This window comes from Pygocentrus nattereri, chromosome 28 (genome assembly GCF_015220715.1).
Source record: "Pygocentrus nattereri isolate fPygNat1 chromosome 28, fPygNat1.pri, whole genome shotgun sequence".
NCBI lineage: Eukaryota > Metazoa > Chordata > Actinopteri > Characiformes > Serrasalmidae > Pygocentrus > Pygocentrus nattereri.
This window is the reverse complement of record NC_051238.1, coordinates 6,447,721-6,463,463: the sequence shown is the minus strand read 5'-3', so window position 1 is coordinate 6,463,463 and position 15,743 is coordinate 6,447,721. Positions and strand designations below refer to the sequence as shown.

Sequence of the window (15,743 nt, the reverse complement as noted above, 5' to 3'; positions counted from 1 at the left end):
TTTTACAGTGATTACAGCAATTTAGTAGCCGGAGCTCTTACAAACTTGTTATGCTAAAACTTATTTTTTAAACATAAAGCTGTGTTCTAAGTACACAAACTGTGTCACAGATTTGCTGCATACCATCACTGTGACTCCTGGTACGTGTCCTTGTTTTGTGTGCTGTTCCATATTAAGACTGTGGTAAGAGGCAGCCAACAGAAACAGGTTTCTTTTGGCTTTCTGCTTAGTTTTTTGCCAGGAATCCTCAGTTTGCCAGTAGGTGTGGGCGACATATACATTTTTGTTTGTTTTAATGCATCTCTCATGTAGGCTTGTCACAATTATTATAAAAATGCTTGTTCGCAGTAATTTAAGCTGATCACAATTATTTTCCACAGTTGTTAGCTTTCACAATCATATGTTTACATCGCAACAAACAGATTATGTATTGGCTGCTTTCTCATAAGTTGGGTTGGGGCAAATAAATGTAAATCAAAGAAAACAGTAGAAAACACATTTTTTGAGATATGGCATGAGTCTTAAAACAGCATTAAAGTTAAAGTTCTACTTTTGTACTGTACCGGTACTGTAACACCTTTAGAGGGTGGCAATGAGTAATGTTTGTTTAGCTGATGTTCATTAATAACACCTTTAGAGGGCGGCGGTGAGTGATGTTTGTTTAGTTGATGTTCATTAATAACACCTTTAGAGGGCGGCGGTGAGTGATGTTTGTTTAGTTGATGTTCATTAATAACGCCTTTAGAGGGCGGCGGTGAGTGATGTTTGTTTAGTTGATGTTCATTAATAACGCCTTTAGAGGGCGGCGGTGAGTGATGTTTGTTTAGCTGATGTTCATTAATAACGCCTTTAGAGGGCGGCGGTGAGTGATGTTTGTTTAGTTGATGTTCATTAATAACACCTTTAGAGGGCGGCGGTGAGTGATGTTTGTTTAGTTGATGTTCATTAATAACGCCTTTAGAGGGCGGCGGTGAGTGATGTTTGTTTAGTTGATGTTCATTAATAACGCCTTTAGAGGGCGGCGGTGAGTGATGTTTGTTTAGTTGATGTTCATTAATAACGCCTTTAGAGGGCGGCGGTGAGTGATGTTTGTTTAGTTGATGTTCATTAATAACGCCTTTAGAGGGCGGCGGTGAGTGATGTTTGTTTAGTTGATGTTCATTAATAACGCCTTTAGAGGGCGGCGGTGAGTGATGTTTGTTTAGTTGATGTTCATTAATAACGCCTTTAGAGGGCGGCGGTGAGTGATGTTTGTTTAGTTGATGTTCATTAATAACGCCTTTAGAGGGCGGCGGTGAGTGATGTTTGTTTAGTTGATGTTCATTAATAACGCCTTTAGAGGGCGGCGGTGAGTGATGTTTGTTTAGTTGATGTTCATTAATAACGCCTTTAGAGGGCGGCGGTGAGTGATGTTTGTTTAGTTGATGTTCATTAATAACGCCTTTAGAGGGCGGCGGTGAGTGATGTTTGTTTAGTTGATGTTCATTAATAACGCCTTTAGAGGGCGGCGGTGAGTGATGTTTGTTTAGTTGATGTTCATTAATAACGCCTTTAGAGGGCGGCGGTGAGTGATGTTTGTTTAGTTGATGTTCATTAATAACGCCTTTAGAGGGCGGCGGTGAGTGATGTTTGTTTAGCTGATGTTCATTAATAACGCCTTTAGAGGGCGGCGGTGAGTGATGTTTGTTTAGTTGACGTTCATTAATAACGCCTTTAGAGGGCGGCGGTGAGTGATGTTTGTTTAGTTGACGTTCATTAATAACAGCTTTAGAGGGCGGCGGTGAGTGATGTTTGTTTAGTTGATGTTCATTAATAACGCCTTTAGAGGGCGGCGGTGAGTGATGTTTGTTTAGTTGATGTTCATTAATAACGCCTTTAGAGGGCGGCGGTGAGTGATGTTTGTTTAGTTGATGTTCATTAATAACGCCTTTAGAGGGCGGCGGTGAGTGATGTTTGTTTAGTTGATGTTCATTAATAACACCTTTAGAGGGCGGCGGTGAGTGATGTTTGTTTAGTTGATGTTCATTAATAACACCTTTAGAGGGCGGCGGTGAGTGATGTTTGTTTAGTTGATGTTCATTAATAACACCTTTAGAGGGCGGCGGTGAGTGATGTTTGTTTAGTTGATGTTCATTAATAACACCTTTAGAGGGCGGCGGTGAGTGATGTTTGTTTAGTTGATGTTCATTAATAACGCCTTTAGAGGGCGGCGGTGAGTGATGTTTGTTTAGTTGATGTTCATTAATAACGCCTTTAGAGGGCGGCGGTGAGTGATTTTTGTTTAGTTGATGTTCATTAATAACGCCTTTAGAGGGCGGCGGTGAGTGATGTTTGTTTAGTTGATGTTCATTAATAACGCCTTTAGAGGGCGGCGGTGAGTGATGTTTGTTTAGTTGATGTTCATTAATAACGCCTTTAGAGGGCGGCGGTGAGTGATGTTTGTTTAGTTGATGTTCATTAATAACACCTTTAGAGGGCGGCGGTGAGTGATGTTTGTTTAGTTGATGTTCATTAATAACGCCTTTAGAGGGCGGCGGTGAGTGATGTTTGTTTAGCTGATGTTCATTAATAACGCCTTTAGAGGGCGGCGGTGAGTGATGTTTGTTTAGTTGACGTTCATTAATAACGCCTTTAGAGGGCGGCGGTGAGTGATGTTTGTTTAGTTGACGTTCATTAATAACGCCTTTAGAGGGCGGCGGTGAGTGATGTTTGTTTAGTTGACGTTCATTAATAACACCTTTAGAGGGCGGCGGTGAGTGATGTTTGTTTAGTTGATGTTCATTAATAACGCCTTTAGAGGGCGGCGGTGAGTGATGTTTGTTTAGTTGATGTTCATTAATAACGCCTTTAGAGGGCGGCGGTGAGTGATTTTTGTTTAGTTGATGTTCATTAATAACGCCTTTAGAGGGCGGCGGTGAGTGATGTTTGTTTAGTTGATGTTCATTAATAACGCCTTTAGAGGGCGGCGGTGAGTGATGTTTGTTTAGTTGATGTTCATTAATAACGCCTTTAGAGGGCGGCGGTGAGTGATGTTTGTTTAGTTGATGTTCATTAATAACACCTTTAGAGGGCGGCGGTGAGTGATGTTTGTTTAGTTGATGTTCATTAATAACACCTTTAGAGGGCGGCGGTGAGTGATGTTTGTTTAGTTGATGTTCATTAATAACACCTTTAGAGGGCGGCGGTGAGTGATGTTTGTTTAGTTGATGTTCATTAATAACACCTTTAGAGGGCGGCGGTGAGTGATGTTTGTTTAGTTGATGTTCATTAATAACACCTTTAGAGGGCGGCGGTGAGTGATGTTTGTTTAGTTGATGTTCATTAATAACACCTTTAGAGGGCGGCGGTGAGTGATGTTTGTTTAGTTGATGTTCATTAATAACACCTTTAGAGGGCGGCGGTGAGTGATGTTTGTTTAGTTGATGTTCATTAATAACACCTTTAGAGGGCGGCGGTGAGTGATGTTTGTTTAGTTGATGTTCATTAATAACGCCTTTAGAGGGCGGCGGTGAGTGATGTTTGTTTAGCTGATGTTCATTAATAACGCCTTTAGAGGGCGGCGGTGAGTGATGTTTGTTTAGTTGATGTTCATTAATAACGCCTTTAGAGGGCGGCGGTGAGTGATGTTTGTTTAGTTGATGTTCATTAATAACGCCTTTAGAGGGCGGCGGTGAGTGATGTTTGTTTAGTTGATGTTCATTAATAACGCCTTTAGAGGGCGGCGGTGAGTGATGTTTGTTTATTAGATGTTCGTTAATAACACCTTTAGAGGGCGGCGGTGAGTGATGTTTGTTTAGTTGATGTTCATTAATAACGCCTTTAGAGGGCGGCGGTGAGTGATGTTTGTTTAGTTGATGTTCATTAATAACGCCTTTAGAGGGCGGCGGTGAGTGATGTTTGTTTAGTTGATGTTCATTAATAACGCCTTTAGAGGGCGGCGGTGAGTGATGTTTGTTTAGTTGATGTTCATTAATAACGCCTTTAGAGGGCGGCGGTGAGTGATGTTTGTTTAGTTGATGTTCATTAATAACGCCTTTAGAGGGCGGCGGTGAGTGATGTTTGTTTAGTTGATGTTCATTAATAACGCCTTTAGAGGGCGGCGGTGAGTGATGTTTGTTTAGCTGATGTTCATTAATAACGCCTTTAGAGGGCGGCGGTGAGTGATGTTTGTTTAGTTGATGTTCATTAATAACGCCTTTAGAGGGCGGCGGTGAGTGATGTTTGTTTAGTTGATGTTCATTAATAACACCTTTAGAGGGCGGCGGTGAGTGATGTTTGTTTAGTTGATGTTCATTAATAACACCTTTAGAGGGCGGCGGTGAGTGATGTTTGTTTAGTTGATGTTCATTAATAACACCTTTAGAGGGCGGCGGTGAGTGATGTTTGTTTAGTTGATGTTCATTAATAACGCCTTTAGAGGGCGGCGGTGAGTGATGTTTGTTTAGTTGATGTTCATTAATAACGCCTTTAGAGGGCGGCGGTGAGTGATGTTTGTTTAGTTGATGTTCATTAATAACGCCTTTAGAGGGCGGCGGTGAGTGATGTTTGTTTAGTTGATGTTCATTAATAACGCCTTTAGAGGGCGGCGGTGAGTGATGTTTGTTTAGTTGATGTTCATTAATAACGCCTTTAGAGGGCGGCGGTGAGTGATGTTTGTTTAGTTGATGTTCATTAATAACGCCTTTAGAGGGCGGCGGTGAGTGATGTTTGTTTAGTTGATGTTCATTAATAACACCTTTAGAGGGCGGCGGTGAGTGATGTTTGTTTAGTTGATGTTCATTAATAACGCCTTTAGAGGGCGGCGGTGAGTGATGTTTGTTTAGTTGATGTTCATTAATAACGCCTTTAGAGGGCGGCGGTGAGTGATGTTTGTTTAGTTGATGTTCATTAATAACACCTTTAGAGGGCGGCGGTGAGTGATGTTTGTTTAGTTGATGTTCATTAATAACACCTTTAGAGGGCGGCGGTGAGTGATGTTTGTTTAGTTGATGTTCATTAATAACGCCTTTAGAGGGCGGCGGTGAGTGATGTTTGTTTAGTTGATGTTCATTAATAACACCTTTAGAGGGCGGCGGTGAGTGATGTTTGTTTAGTTGATGTTCATTAATAACGCCTTTAGAGGGCGGCGGTGAGTGATGTTTGTTTAGTTGATGTTCATTAATAACACCTTTAGAGGGCGGCGGTGAGTGATGTTTGTTTAGTTGATGTTCATTAATAACACCTTTAGAGGGCGGCGGTGAGTGATGTTTGTTTAGTTGATGTTCATTAATAACACCTTTAGAGGGCGGCGGTGAGTGATGTTTGTTTAGTTGATGTTCATTAATAACGCCTTTAGAGGGCGGCGGTGAGTGATGTTTGTTTAGTTGATGTTCATTAATAACGCCTTTAGAGGGCGGCGGTGAGTGATGTTTGTTTAGTTGATGTTCATTAATAACGCCTTTAGAGGGCGGCGGTGAGTGATGTTTGTTTAGTTGATGTTCATTAATAACACCTTTAGAGGGCGGCGGTGAGTGATGTTTGTTTAGTTGATGTTCATTAATAACGCCTTTAGAGGGCGGCGGTGAGTGATGTTTGTTTAGTTGATGTTCATTAATAACAGCTTTAGAGGGCGGCGGTGAGTGATGTTTGTTTAGTTGATGTTCATTAATAACGCCTTTAGAGGGCGGCGGTGAGTGATGTTTGTTTAGTTGATGTTCATTAATAACGCCTTTAGAGGGCGGCGGTGAGTGATGTTTGTTTAGTTGATGTTCATTAATAACGCCTTTAGAGGGCGGCGGTGAGTGATGTTTGTTTAGTTGATGTTCATTAATAACGCCTTTAGAGGGCGGCGGTGAGTGATGTTTGTTTAGTTGATGTTCATTAATAACGCCTTTAGAGGGCGGCGGTGAGTGATGTTTGTTTAGTTGATGTTCATTAATAACAGCTTTAGAGGGCGGCGGTGAGTGATGTTTGTTTAGTTGATGTTCATTAATAACGCCTTTAGAGATGTTTGGCTATGAATCCTCAGCTAGAGTTTCATGAGCATGACGGGCCTGCCAATGCACTTTAAATACATGAATAGAAAAATGATGTCATAGTTTTTAATGTGCGTATTATAATATTAACTGCCAGTGGTTCAATGAAATCAGGTAACTAACTGAAGATCTGGATTAATAGTGGATATTAATCAGATATGTCAGAGCAGTAAAGTGAGCAGCCAGCTGCTTCACAGACCACTGCCATGCAGGCATCTCATTCATCTCATTTATTCAATAAAACCCACTGCATTTATTTATTTATATTTCTGCCGTATTATTTCACAATATTCCTGTGACTCAGCCCAGTGTACTCACTGAACCGGAGCTGAAAAGATTATAAGTGGTGAAGAATCCAAACGAAGGCCAGCTGACAGACAGAGAGTCTGGCTGGAATAAATCGGGGTGGTGTTGACGGACTGATTTTGGAGTTGTTGTGAAATCACCCTCAGATTTTGATTATGCTCTGTTTACGTGTTTGTTTTATTTCCTTGTGTTCAGGCCGACCATCGGAGGACGCTTCTGTTTGGGGGAGAGGAAGCGCTTCAAATCCTGCAACATTGAAGTGAGTCTCAAAGAGGCCTGGTTTATTCCCCCTGCTGATTTCTTTAGACTGAAGTAGTCTTATAAGCCTTCAATGCTTTAGTGCTGATTCTGCTTTTGAATCTGCTCGTCTGCTTTATCACCATGATTTCCCAATGCTGTCATCGCGCTCATTTGGATATCCAAATGATATGATACTAGCAAAGCCTGGAAATCTGTAGAGGTTTATTCTGATTGTCTAAGTCGTTGTTCTGAACAATGAAACTCATAAATGGGAACACACTGCTACTAATTTAGTCGTCTTTTATCACTACTCTAATGCAGCAAATGAATAAAAGGCATTTCCAAAGCAATGTGAACACGATCCATTATCAGGCATATTGAACTGGTTCAGTCCTAGTTCCCTATTCCTCTCGGTCATTATTACCTGCTTATTAGTTTCATAGTAGCTATTATAACATGCTACTATCTCACAGTATTGGCCTGTCTCCCTTTCATTAATGTGTATATTTGTAGTAGATACTGAAAACTTCATAGTAGTTATTGAATAATTTTGAGTAGATACTGAAGAATTCATAGTAGGTACGGAATAATTTATAGTAGTTACTGAATAATCCATAGTAGATACTGATAAATCCTAGTAGATACTGAAAAATTCATAGTAGATACTGAAAAATTCATAGTAGTTACTGAATAATTCATAGTAAATACTGAATAATTTATAGTAGATACTGGATAATCCATAGTAGATACTGAACAATTCATAGTAGTTACTGTATAATTCATAGTAGATACTGTATAATTCATAGTAGATACTGAATAATTCATAGTAGATACTGAACAATTCATAATAGATACTGAACAATTTATAGTAGATACTGGATAATCCATAGTAGATACTGATAAATCCTAGTAGATACTGAATAATTCATAGTATGTACTGAACAATTCATAACAGATACTAAATAATCCATAGTAGATACTGAAAAATTCATAGTAGATACTGAACAATTCATAGTAGATACTGAATAATTCATAGTAGATACTGAACAATTCATAGTAGATACTGAATAATTCATAGTAGATACTGGATAATCCATAGTAGATACTGAACAATTCATAGTAGATACTGAATGATTCATAGTAAATACTGAATAATTTATAGTAGATATTGGATAATCCATAGTAGATACTGAACAATTCATAGTAGTTACTGTATAATTCATAGTAGATACTGAATAATTTATAGTAGATACTGAATAATTTATAGTAGATACTGGATAATCCATAGTAGATACTGAACAATTCATAGTAGTTACTGTATAATTCATAGTAGATACTGAATAACCTGTAAAAGATACTGAACAAATTGTAGTTAATACTGAATAATTTATAGTAGACACTGAATATTTCATAGTAGATACTGAATAATTCAGAATTACAATTCAGAATGTACAGTGTATTTAGCAAGTGCTGTGAATTATTTAGCAACTGGAATGAATAACTCAACAACTACTGGATGATGATTAGCATCTACTAAAATTATTCAGTAGCTACTGTGAATTATTCAGAATTCAATGAGTTATTCTGAATAATTTGCAGTGTTTGTTACTGAATAATTCATAATTGTTAAAGGGCTCCTGAGATTCCGCATCATTATGGTTAAGTCAAGGCTGTAAATTTATAAATTTGCATAGTCCTGACAAATTTTATTTTTATGCACATGCAGCACACTGATGTCAGTCTGAACATGTTTTCCACATGCATAAGAGAAGTGCTGTGAGTTTGCATTACAACAAATACTACGGTGACATAATTTAAAACCCCTGTTAATGTTCTGCATGGCAGGATGTCCCGAAGGCTACAGTTATAACACCTATATTATAACTATAATACACTTACAGTTAAGCTTTTTACTGGTGTGCATTCTAATAGTTACAGAAAATGTTGTAGTAGTTGCCGAGATAGAAGTCTTAAGAATAATAACTGAATAATTAACATACAGTTTAGAAAGGTTAGTAATGAGTCATTGTGAAAGTTTGAGTTCATTATATATAAGTGCACCTATAAAGGGTTAACAGGGTTAGTAAAGGTGGTGAGCACATATAGAACTGTGACAACTCAAAGAACCTTCTGAACACTTAAATGGTTCTTAGCTTCTTATTCTTCTCCGTGATGGATAAAATAACATATGTGGGTTTTTGTAGCATCAAAAAAGGTTCCACTATTGTTACTCGTCAAAGAACCCTTTTATAGCAGTACACAGAGGGAGCCTGGCTAAGAGTGTAGCTTCTCAGCCAGACCGATCACTGTTTTATATTTGTGTTTGTGCGTGTGCGTGCACGTGTGTGTGTGCACGTGTGTGCGTGCACGTGTGTGTGTTGTAGGAGTGCCCTGCAGGATCTCAGGATTTCCGGGAGATCCAGTGCTCTGATTTTGACAACGTTCCTTTCCGAGGGAAATTCTACACCTGGAAGCCGTACAGGGGCGGTGAGTGAAAAAAAAAAAAAACAGTAACACAAACAGTTTCACTTCCAAACAGAAAAAACATCCACCTTTACAGTCGTATGCAAACGTTTTGTTGATATTATGAGTGAAAATAAGTGACCACATCCTCGATATTTTAATGCACAGCCACTGTTTATTTCCAGAGTTTAACTTATTGGATAAAATAAAACGTGCTGGAACTTTTGCACAGGCCACGTTTTATTTTTCCCCAATGTGTTAAATTCCACAAATAAACAGTGACTGTGCATTAAAATGTGCAGAAGTGTGTTCTCTGTTGATAACGTGGTAACTTAAATCAACTACGTGTAATTTAAGCAGGGGTGCCCAAACTTTTGCATATGACTGTATGTACAGGTGGGAGCCGTTCACATGGCTGAAATCTATCCACAGAGTGACATGCGGCTTCTCCAGAGTGTCCCATTCAGTTGAGCTGTGCTTTTATACATTATATTTTACATGCATCTTAAAGCAGGTGAATTCACTGATTAGAAGAGCTGTCCAGATACTTTTGGACAGATACTTATAAATATTGTTTACTCAGACTGCTGCAGAAATTCTTCTTTTTCTTTCATCCACTCACTCTCTCTCCTTCCTCTGTAGTTACTGGAAAAAACAACAAAAAGCAAGGGTGAGTTGACAGAAGTTGGTGGGTTTAGTAATAATTACTATAATGTAGGACAACCTTTGTCTCTCTGTCTCTGTCTCTCTCTATCTCTCTCTCTATCTCTATCTCTCTGTCTCTGTCTCTCTCTATCTCTCTCTCTATTGCTATCTCTCCCTCTCTGTCTCTCTCTCTCTCTCTCTCTCTCTCTCTCTCTCTCTCTCTCTCTCTCTCTCTCTCTGCCTCTCTCTCTCTCTGTCTCTGTCTCTCTCTCACTCTCTCTGTCTCTGTCTCTCTCTGTCTCTGTCTCTGTCTCTCTCTATCTCTCTCTCTCTGTCTCTCTCTCTCTCTGTCTCGCTCTCTCTCTCTCTCTGTCTCACTCTCTGCCTCTCTCTCTCTCTGTCTCTGTCTCTCTCTCTCTGTCTCTGTCTCTCTCTATCTCTCTCTCTCTGTCTCTCTCTCTCTCTCTGTCTCTCTCTCTCTCTCTCTCTGTCTCACTCTCTGCCTCTCTCTCTCTCTGTCTCTGTCTCTGCCTCTCTCTGTCTCTGTCTCTCTCTCTCTCTCTCTGTCTCTGTCTCTCTCTCTCTCTCTGTCTCTGTCTCTGTCTCTCTCTCTCTGTCTCTCTCTCTCTCTTTCTCTCTCGGCTCAGACATCTCTAGCAGCCGCTCGGCTTCCGCTCAGACAGCCGAGGAGAGTTCATAAAAAGCCATGCTGCGTTTCATACAGCCTGTTTATACGCACGCAGGCAGAAACCGTCCGCGTGGCTGTAATCCGTCCAAAATCCCCTCAGCACGGCCAGCACACGCCACCACCTCCACCCTGACCCTGTCTCAACACTCCAACTCAGCTGCACCGACAACTCTCGTCTCCCAGAGCAAAGCATCTTGGGAATTGTAGTTTCCATCAGCAGAGTACTTCAAGATAAAGCGTTTTTATAAAGTTGTTTTGCCAACAGTTCCTACGTTTTGGGGTCATTACAAAGAAATTGGTGACCGAATGTGAGGACTGTCGAAGTTAGCAGATTAATAAAAACACCTTAATTGTATTATTCTACATTTTCCGACTTTGAGCCTTCAAACTACCAGTAGTAAGGCAGGCTAAAGCCCAGCTGCTGTGTGTATAGCTTTTAAACCGATACCTTTAGCATGTTCAGCAGGCTGCGCTGGATAGTGTTTGCTATGTATAAATCAACAAGCAGCAAACTAACAAAAGCAACAGCAAAGCAGAAAGCTACAATTCCCCTCGAAAGCCTCCACCATAACACGAATCCACAAATGCTACTGTGACTGGGCCTTCACAAGTGGCTCTTCTTGTATTGATTTTTGATTTGGTTTAAAATACACTATATTTGCCAAAAGTATTCGCTTGTCTGCCTTCACACGCATATGAACTTGCGTGAAATGCCATTCTTAATACATAGGAATTAATATGATGTCGGCGCATCCTTTGCAGCTACAACAGCTTCAACTCTTCTGGGAAGGCCTTCCACAAGGGTTAGGAGTGTGTTTATGGGAATGTTTGACCATTCTTCCAGAAGCGCATTTGTGAGGTCAGACACTGATGTTGGAGGAGAAGGCCTGGCTCACAGTCTCCACTCTAATTCATCCCAAAGGTGTTCTATCAGGTTGCGGTCAGGACTCTGTGCAGGCCGGTCAAGTTCTTCCACACCAAACTCCGGCCAAACCCCAAACCCAGACTCATCCATCGGATTGCCAGATGGAGAAGCGTAATTGGTCACTCCAGAGAACACGTCTCCACTGCTCTAGAGTCCAGTGGTGGCGTTTTACACCACTGCATTGGATGCTTTACATTGCGCTTGGTGATGTAAGGCTTGGATGCAGCTGCTCAGCCATGGAAACCCATTCCATGAAGCTGTCTACCCTGTTCTTGAGCTGATCTGAAGGCCACATGAAGTGTGGAGGTCTGTAGTGATTGACTCTGCAGAAAGTTGGTGACCTCTGCGCACTATGCCCCTCAGCATCCGCTGACCCCGCTCTGTCATTTTACGTGGCCGACCACTTCGTGGCTGAGTTGCTGTCGTTCCCAATCGCTTCCACTTTGTTATAATCCCACTGACAGTTGACTGTGGAATATTTAGTAGCAAGGAAATTCCACGACTGGACTTGTTGCACAGGTGGCGTCCGATCACGGTACCACGCTGGAATTCACTGAGCTCCTGAGAGCGACCCATTCTTTCACTAATGTCTGTAGAAGCAGTCTGCAGGCCTAGGGGCTCGGCTTTATACACCTGTGGCCATGGAAGTGATTGGAACACCAGAATCACCAGAATCAGGACCAAACCATTTCAGCCGGTCTGTCAATGATCAACCCAGTGAAAGCAGCATCAATAAAAGGCCTGATGTTGCCAGTGATGGAGAAATGTTCTGCACTGTAACAGCAAATGGCATTTTATAAGCCACAGTGCAAATTCAGATGTGATTTTCTTCTGCATACTTTTCCTCTTTCTTAATTAAGTCTCTCACTTTTTCTCTTTGTTTCTTTCTCTATTTCCTTGCTCTCTTCCTCACTCTTTTTCTTCTCTTTGTCTTTCTTTTTCCCTTTCCTCTTTCTCCCTTTCTCTTTTTATACTGCCCCCAGTCTCATCTTTCTCTCTTCCTCATTCTTGTCTCCTCTTTTTTCTCTATCTTGCTTTTTTCTCTTCCTCCCCTTCTCTCTTACTATTTCTTTCTATCTCATCTTTCTTTCTCACTCTTTTCCTCTCTATTTTCTCTCTTGCTTTTTTCTCCTTTTTCTATCTCATCCTTCTCTCTATTTCCTTCTCTTCTGCATCTTTCTATCTCCCTCACCTTTTCTCCTCTTTCTTATCCATCTCCCTCCTTCCCTCTTTCTTTTGCCCCTCTCTCTTTACCCTTCTTTCTGTCTCTCCTTACTGTTCTACCTATTATTTCCCTTTCCTACTCCTTTACGCTCTCTCTCTCTCTCTCTCTCTCTCTCTCTCTCTCTCTCTCTCTCTTACCATTATATGACTGTGCAGGTTTTTCTGTTCTGCAGCTGTTGGGGAATGTGCTGATGGTGCATTCGTTCTTCTGGCCCATTTGCTGTGGCGGCTCAGTTTCTATAGGACAGGCAGACGAGAGGACGTAGTAAAAGAGTGCATGTGTGTAGGACTGTTAATCAGACTGAGCTGTTTGCAAGCGAGCCAACTAAAATGTGCTCTCTGGACCCCCCTCTCTCTCTCTCTCTCTCTCTCTCTCTCTCTCTCTCTCTCTCTCTCTCTCTCTCTCTCTCTCTCCCCATCTCTCTCTCTCTCTCTCTCTCTCTCTCTCTCTCTCTCTCTCTCTCTCTTACGCTCCCTCTCTCTCTGGCTCTGGAGCCTCTAACAGCTGTTGAAGAACAAACTAACTTACATAAAAGCCCCCAAAAAGCTCATTAAAATTCCACTCGTATCCATCAGCTGCTTTTAAGAGCCTCGGCCGTGATCTCTGAGACGCACTCCGGCACTTTTCTTTCGCAACTCGACGCGCTCCGACTGCGAGCGTGTCCCCGTTGTTGCAGGAGTATTAAATCTAGGGTCAAATTTGTGAGCAATTTGTTTTCGGGGTCTGTATTGCCAATGTGCGATGTTGTAAATTTAACAGTGCGGAGTGCAGTGGGGCTGCTGTGCCCTGTGGGTGAGGAACAGGCTTTAAATCACCATATAAAAACATCCAGTGCGTGCGTCCACCCCAGAGACACTGAAGCTGATCCACAGCTGCTCAATCAGTTAGGCTGTATTTGTTAAAGCGATAGTTTGTTGGAAAAAAATCCTTTTGCCCAAAATGTGGTCAGTCGGTGTTTGCCTCAAGGTTCTGTCCAGTAAACACACCCTCAAAGGTACCACATGGTACTTAAGGTGGAGCCATGTACATTAAATGGGTATTAAAGGTGCACTGCATTCACTTTCCCAAGAACAAAGGAACATATTCATACCCTTTCATGACTTAAAGGGGAATTCCACAGATTTTTCAAAATTTCATAAATAAATGATCAAGATTCAAAGTCATTCAGAGTGGTTTGTTGTGAAATGCTGAGTGATAGGAAGCAGATGTCTGAAGAGCTTAATGCCTCCATAAGCTCCGCATCAGAAAGTTGTTACATGAAATGTCTAATACACTGGCTGATGTCTGAGACATTGTTTTACAATATTCTAAGAAGATTTTAAACATATTTGTAAAAAGCCATTCACAGAGGAGAGGTACATGTAAGAGTTTTTCACATGTAACACTACCATCACGAACAAATACATACATATATACATGAACATACACATTTACATACATATAAAAAGTCGCATTTTAGATCACGTGTAGGTTCACTGCTGCTTTTGGTATGGTGACCCCTGGTTCCTATCACCACCACTGTAAAGACACCTGCGTCTGTAAACTTCTCTACAATGAACCATTTCACACCAAAACACCCTGAATAAATGTATTTACATCTCGCTGATTTAAATATGCAGAAGGTTTGAAATGACCCTTTTTTCAAGTGAAGGGAAAAAAGCCTGGAGTCAGTGCAATGCATGTTGAGTTAATGCAACTATAAATATAACTCTGGATTATAACAGAATATAGATCGCTTGTCTTATGTAACTAAAAGTGCTGAAGCTGTATACTTTTCCATGCTTTTTTTAATGGGATCCATGCATTTTGCACATTGTTTTTCCTTTTACTTTTTCATGCGCTCTCTGCTGGTGTCTTTTGTGCAAAGCTCATAGCACCGAGATCCCTAAGGTCTGCACTCGTGAAAGAAATGGATATAAAGCAGTGACTCAATTCAGGACTGTACAGATCAGTTCAGCCGAAAGGATGCCTGTGTGTAACATATATTGTCAAATTTGTATTATATGCAGTCACATGCAAATGTTTGGGCATCCCTGGTCAGATTACATGTTTTGTTGAATTGTAAAGTGAAAATAACGGAGCGCATCATCTTCAGAGAACACATGTAAATATAAAGAATTCTGTTTTTCATTTCTTTGCGGTGTTGAACGTAAATAATACAAAATCTAAACTGTGCCCTACCTTTGCCCAGACCACATTTTATGGTTTATTTTAAGTGTTACTATATATTTTACATAAATATAATACATGCTAAATTCAACAAAATGTGCAGAAGTATGTTCTCTGTAGAGGATGTGTGAACTTATTTTCACTTAGAAAAATTTCTATTCTCAATTAGAAAATTCATTAATTTGACCAAGGCGCTAAAACTTTTGCATATGACTGTGAGTAGTTTGTGGTGGATCAAGAAGGTGAAGGTGAACATCTTGCAGTATCAGCAGCGCACAACATGAGAACAGCGCAGCAGAGAAACCTTCACTTATTTATTTGTCCATTTATTTATTTGTCTGGTGATGGCTAATATGGTCTCTGTCATGTTTTGTGCTGCACTTTGGGTGACATTAAGCTGCTTCAGACAGAAATTTCTTGGGTTTTGGGTCACATTCAGACTCCAGACTTGGTGCTGTGGCTTGAGTCGGGCTTTGGGTTCAGACAAAAATTTAAGCCTGATTAAAACTCCAGTGTAAGCTGTGCTCAGTAATGTTTTACACATCTGCTTATGTGGTTTCTGACATTGAATGACACACTGGTATCTGCAAATATACTGTTGTTGGTTAGTGTAGTGGTTAACACCTCTGCCTTCTGTGCTGTAGACTGGGGTTCGATCCCCACCTGGGTAAGCACCCTACACTATACCAATAAGAGCCCTTGGGCAAGACTCCTAACACCGGCTTCGCCTTCTTGTGTAAAATCATCAAATTCTAAGTCGCTCTGGATGAGAGCATCAGCCACATGCCGTAAATGTAGATAGAGTACATCACTTGGCTCAAAACAGACAATTATTAAGATTATTTAGGACCATGCTAATCTGTAGGGTATAAGCTTCCATCACATCAGACATCAAACATGTCTTGCCTGATCAGTATTTTGAGGTAAGATTTATTAATATTATATTATTATAATATTATATAATATTATTATAATATTTTACCAAATAATTTGCTTTAATTTGACCTTAAAACATGGACATTTCAGCGGGACAGTGTTGAAAAAGATGTTCAGGGCTGGGTTTCCCAA

At 40.6% G+C, this 15,743-nt stretch overlaps 1 protein-coding gene across 3 annotated transcripts in view; it reads left to right on the top strand.

Moving 5' to 3' along the window:
* Positions 1–15,743, top strand: part of adamts10 (ADAM metallopeptidase with thrombospondin type 1 motif, 10) — a 136,609-nt gene that overhangs the window by 74,778 nt on the left and 46,088 nt on the right. For all 3 annotated transcript variants that reach the window (XM_037535924.1, XM_037535925.1, XM_037535923.1), the window contains exons 14-15: positions 6,516–6,579; positions 8,945–9,047. In XM_037535924.1, the coding sequence (XP_037391821.1) occupies positions 6,516–6,579; positions 8,945–9,047 (167 nt within the window). The remainder of the gene's footprint in view (positions 1–6,515; positions 6,580–8,944; positions 9,048–15,743) is intronic.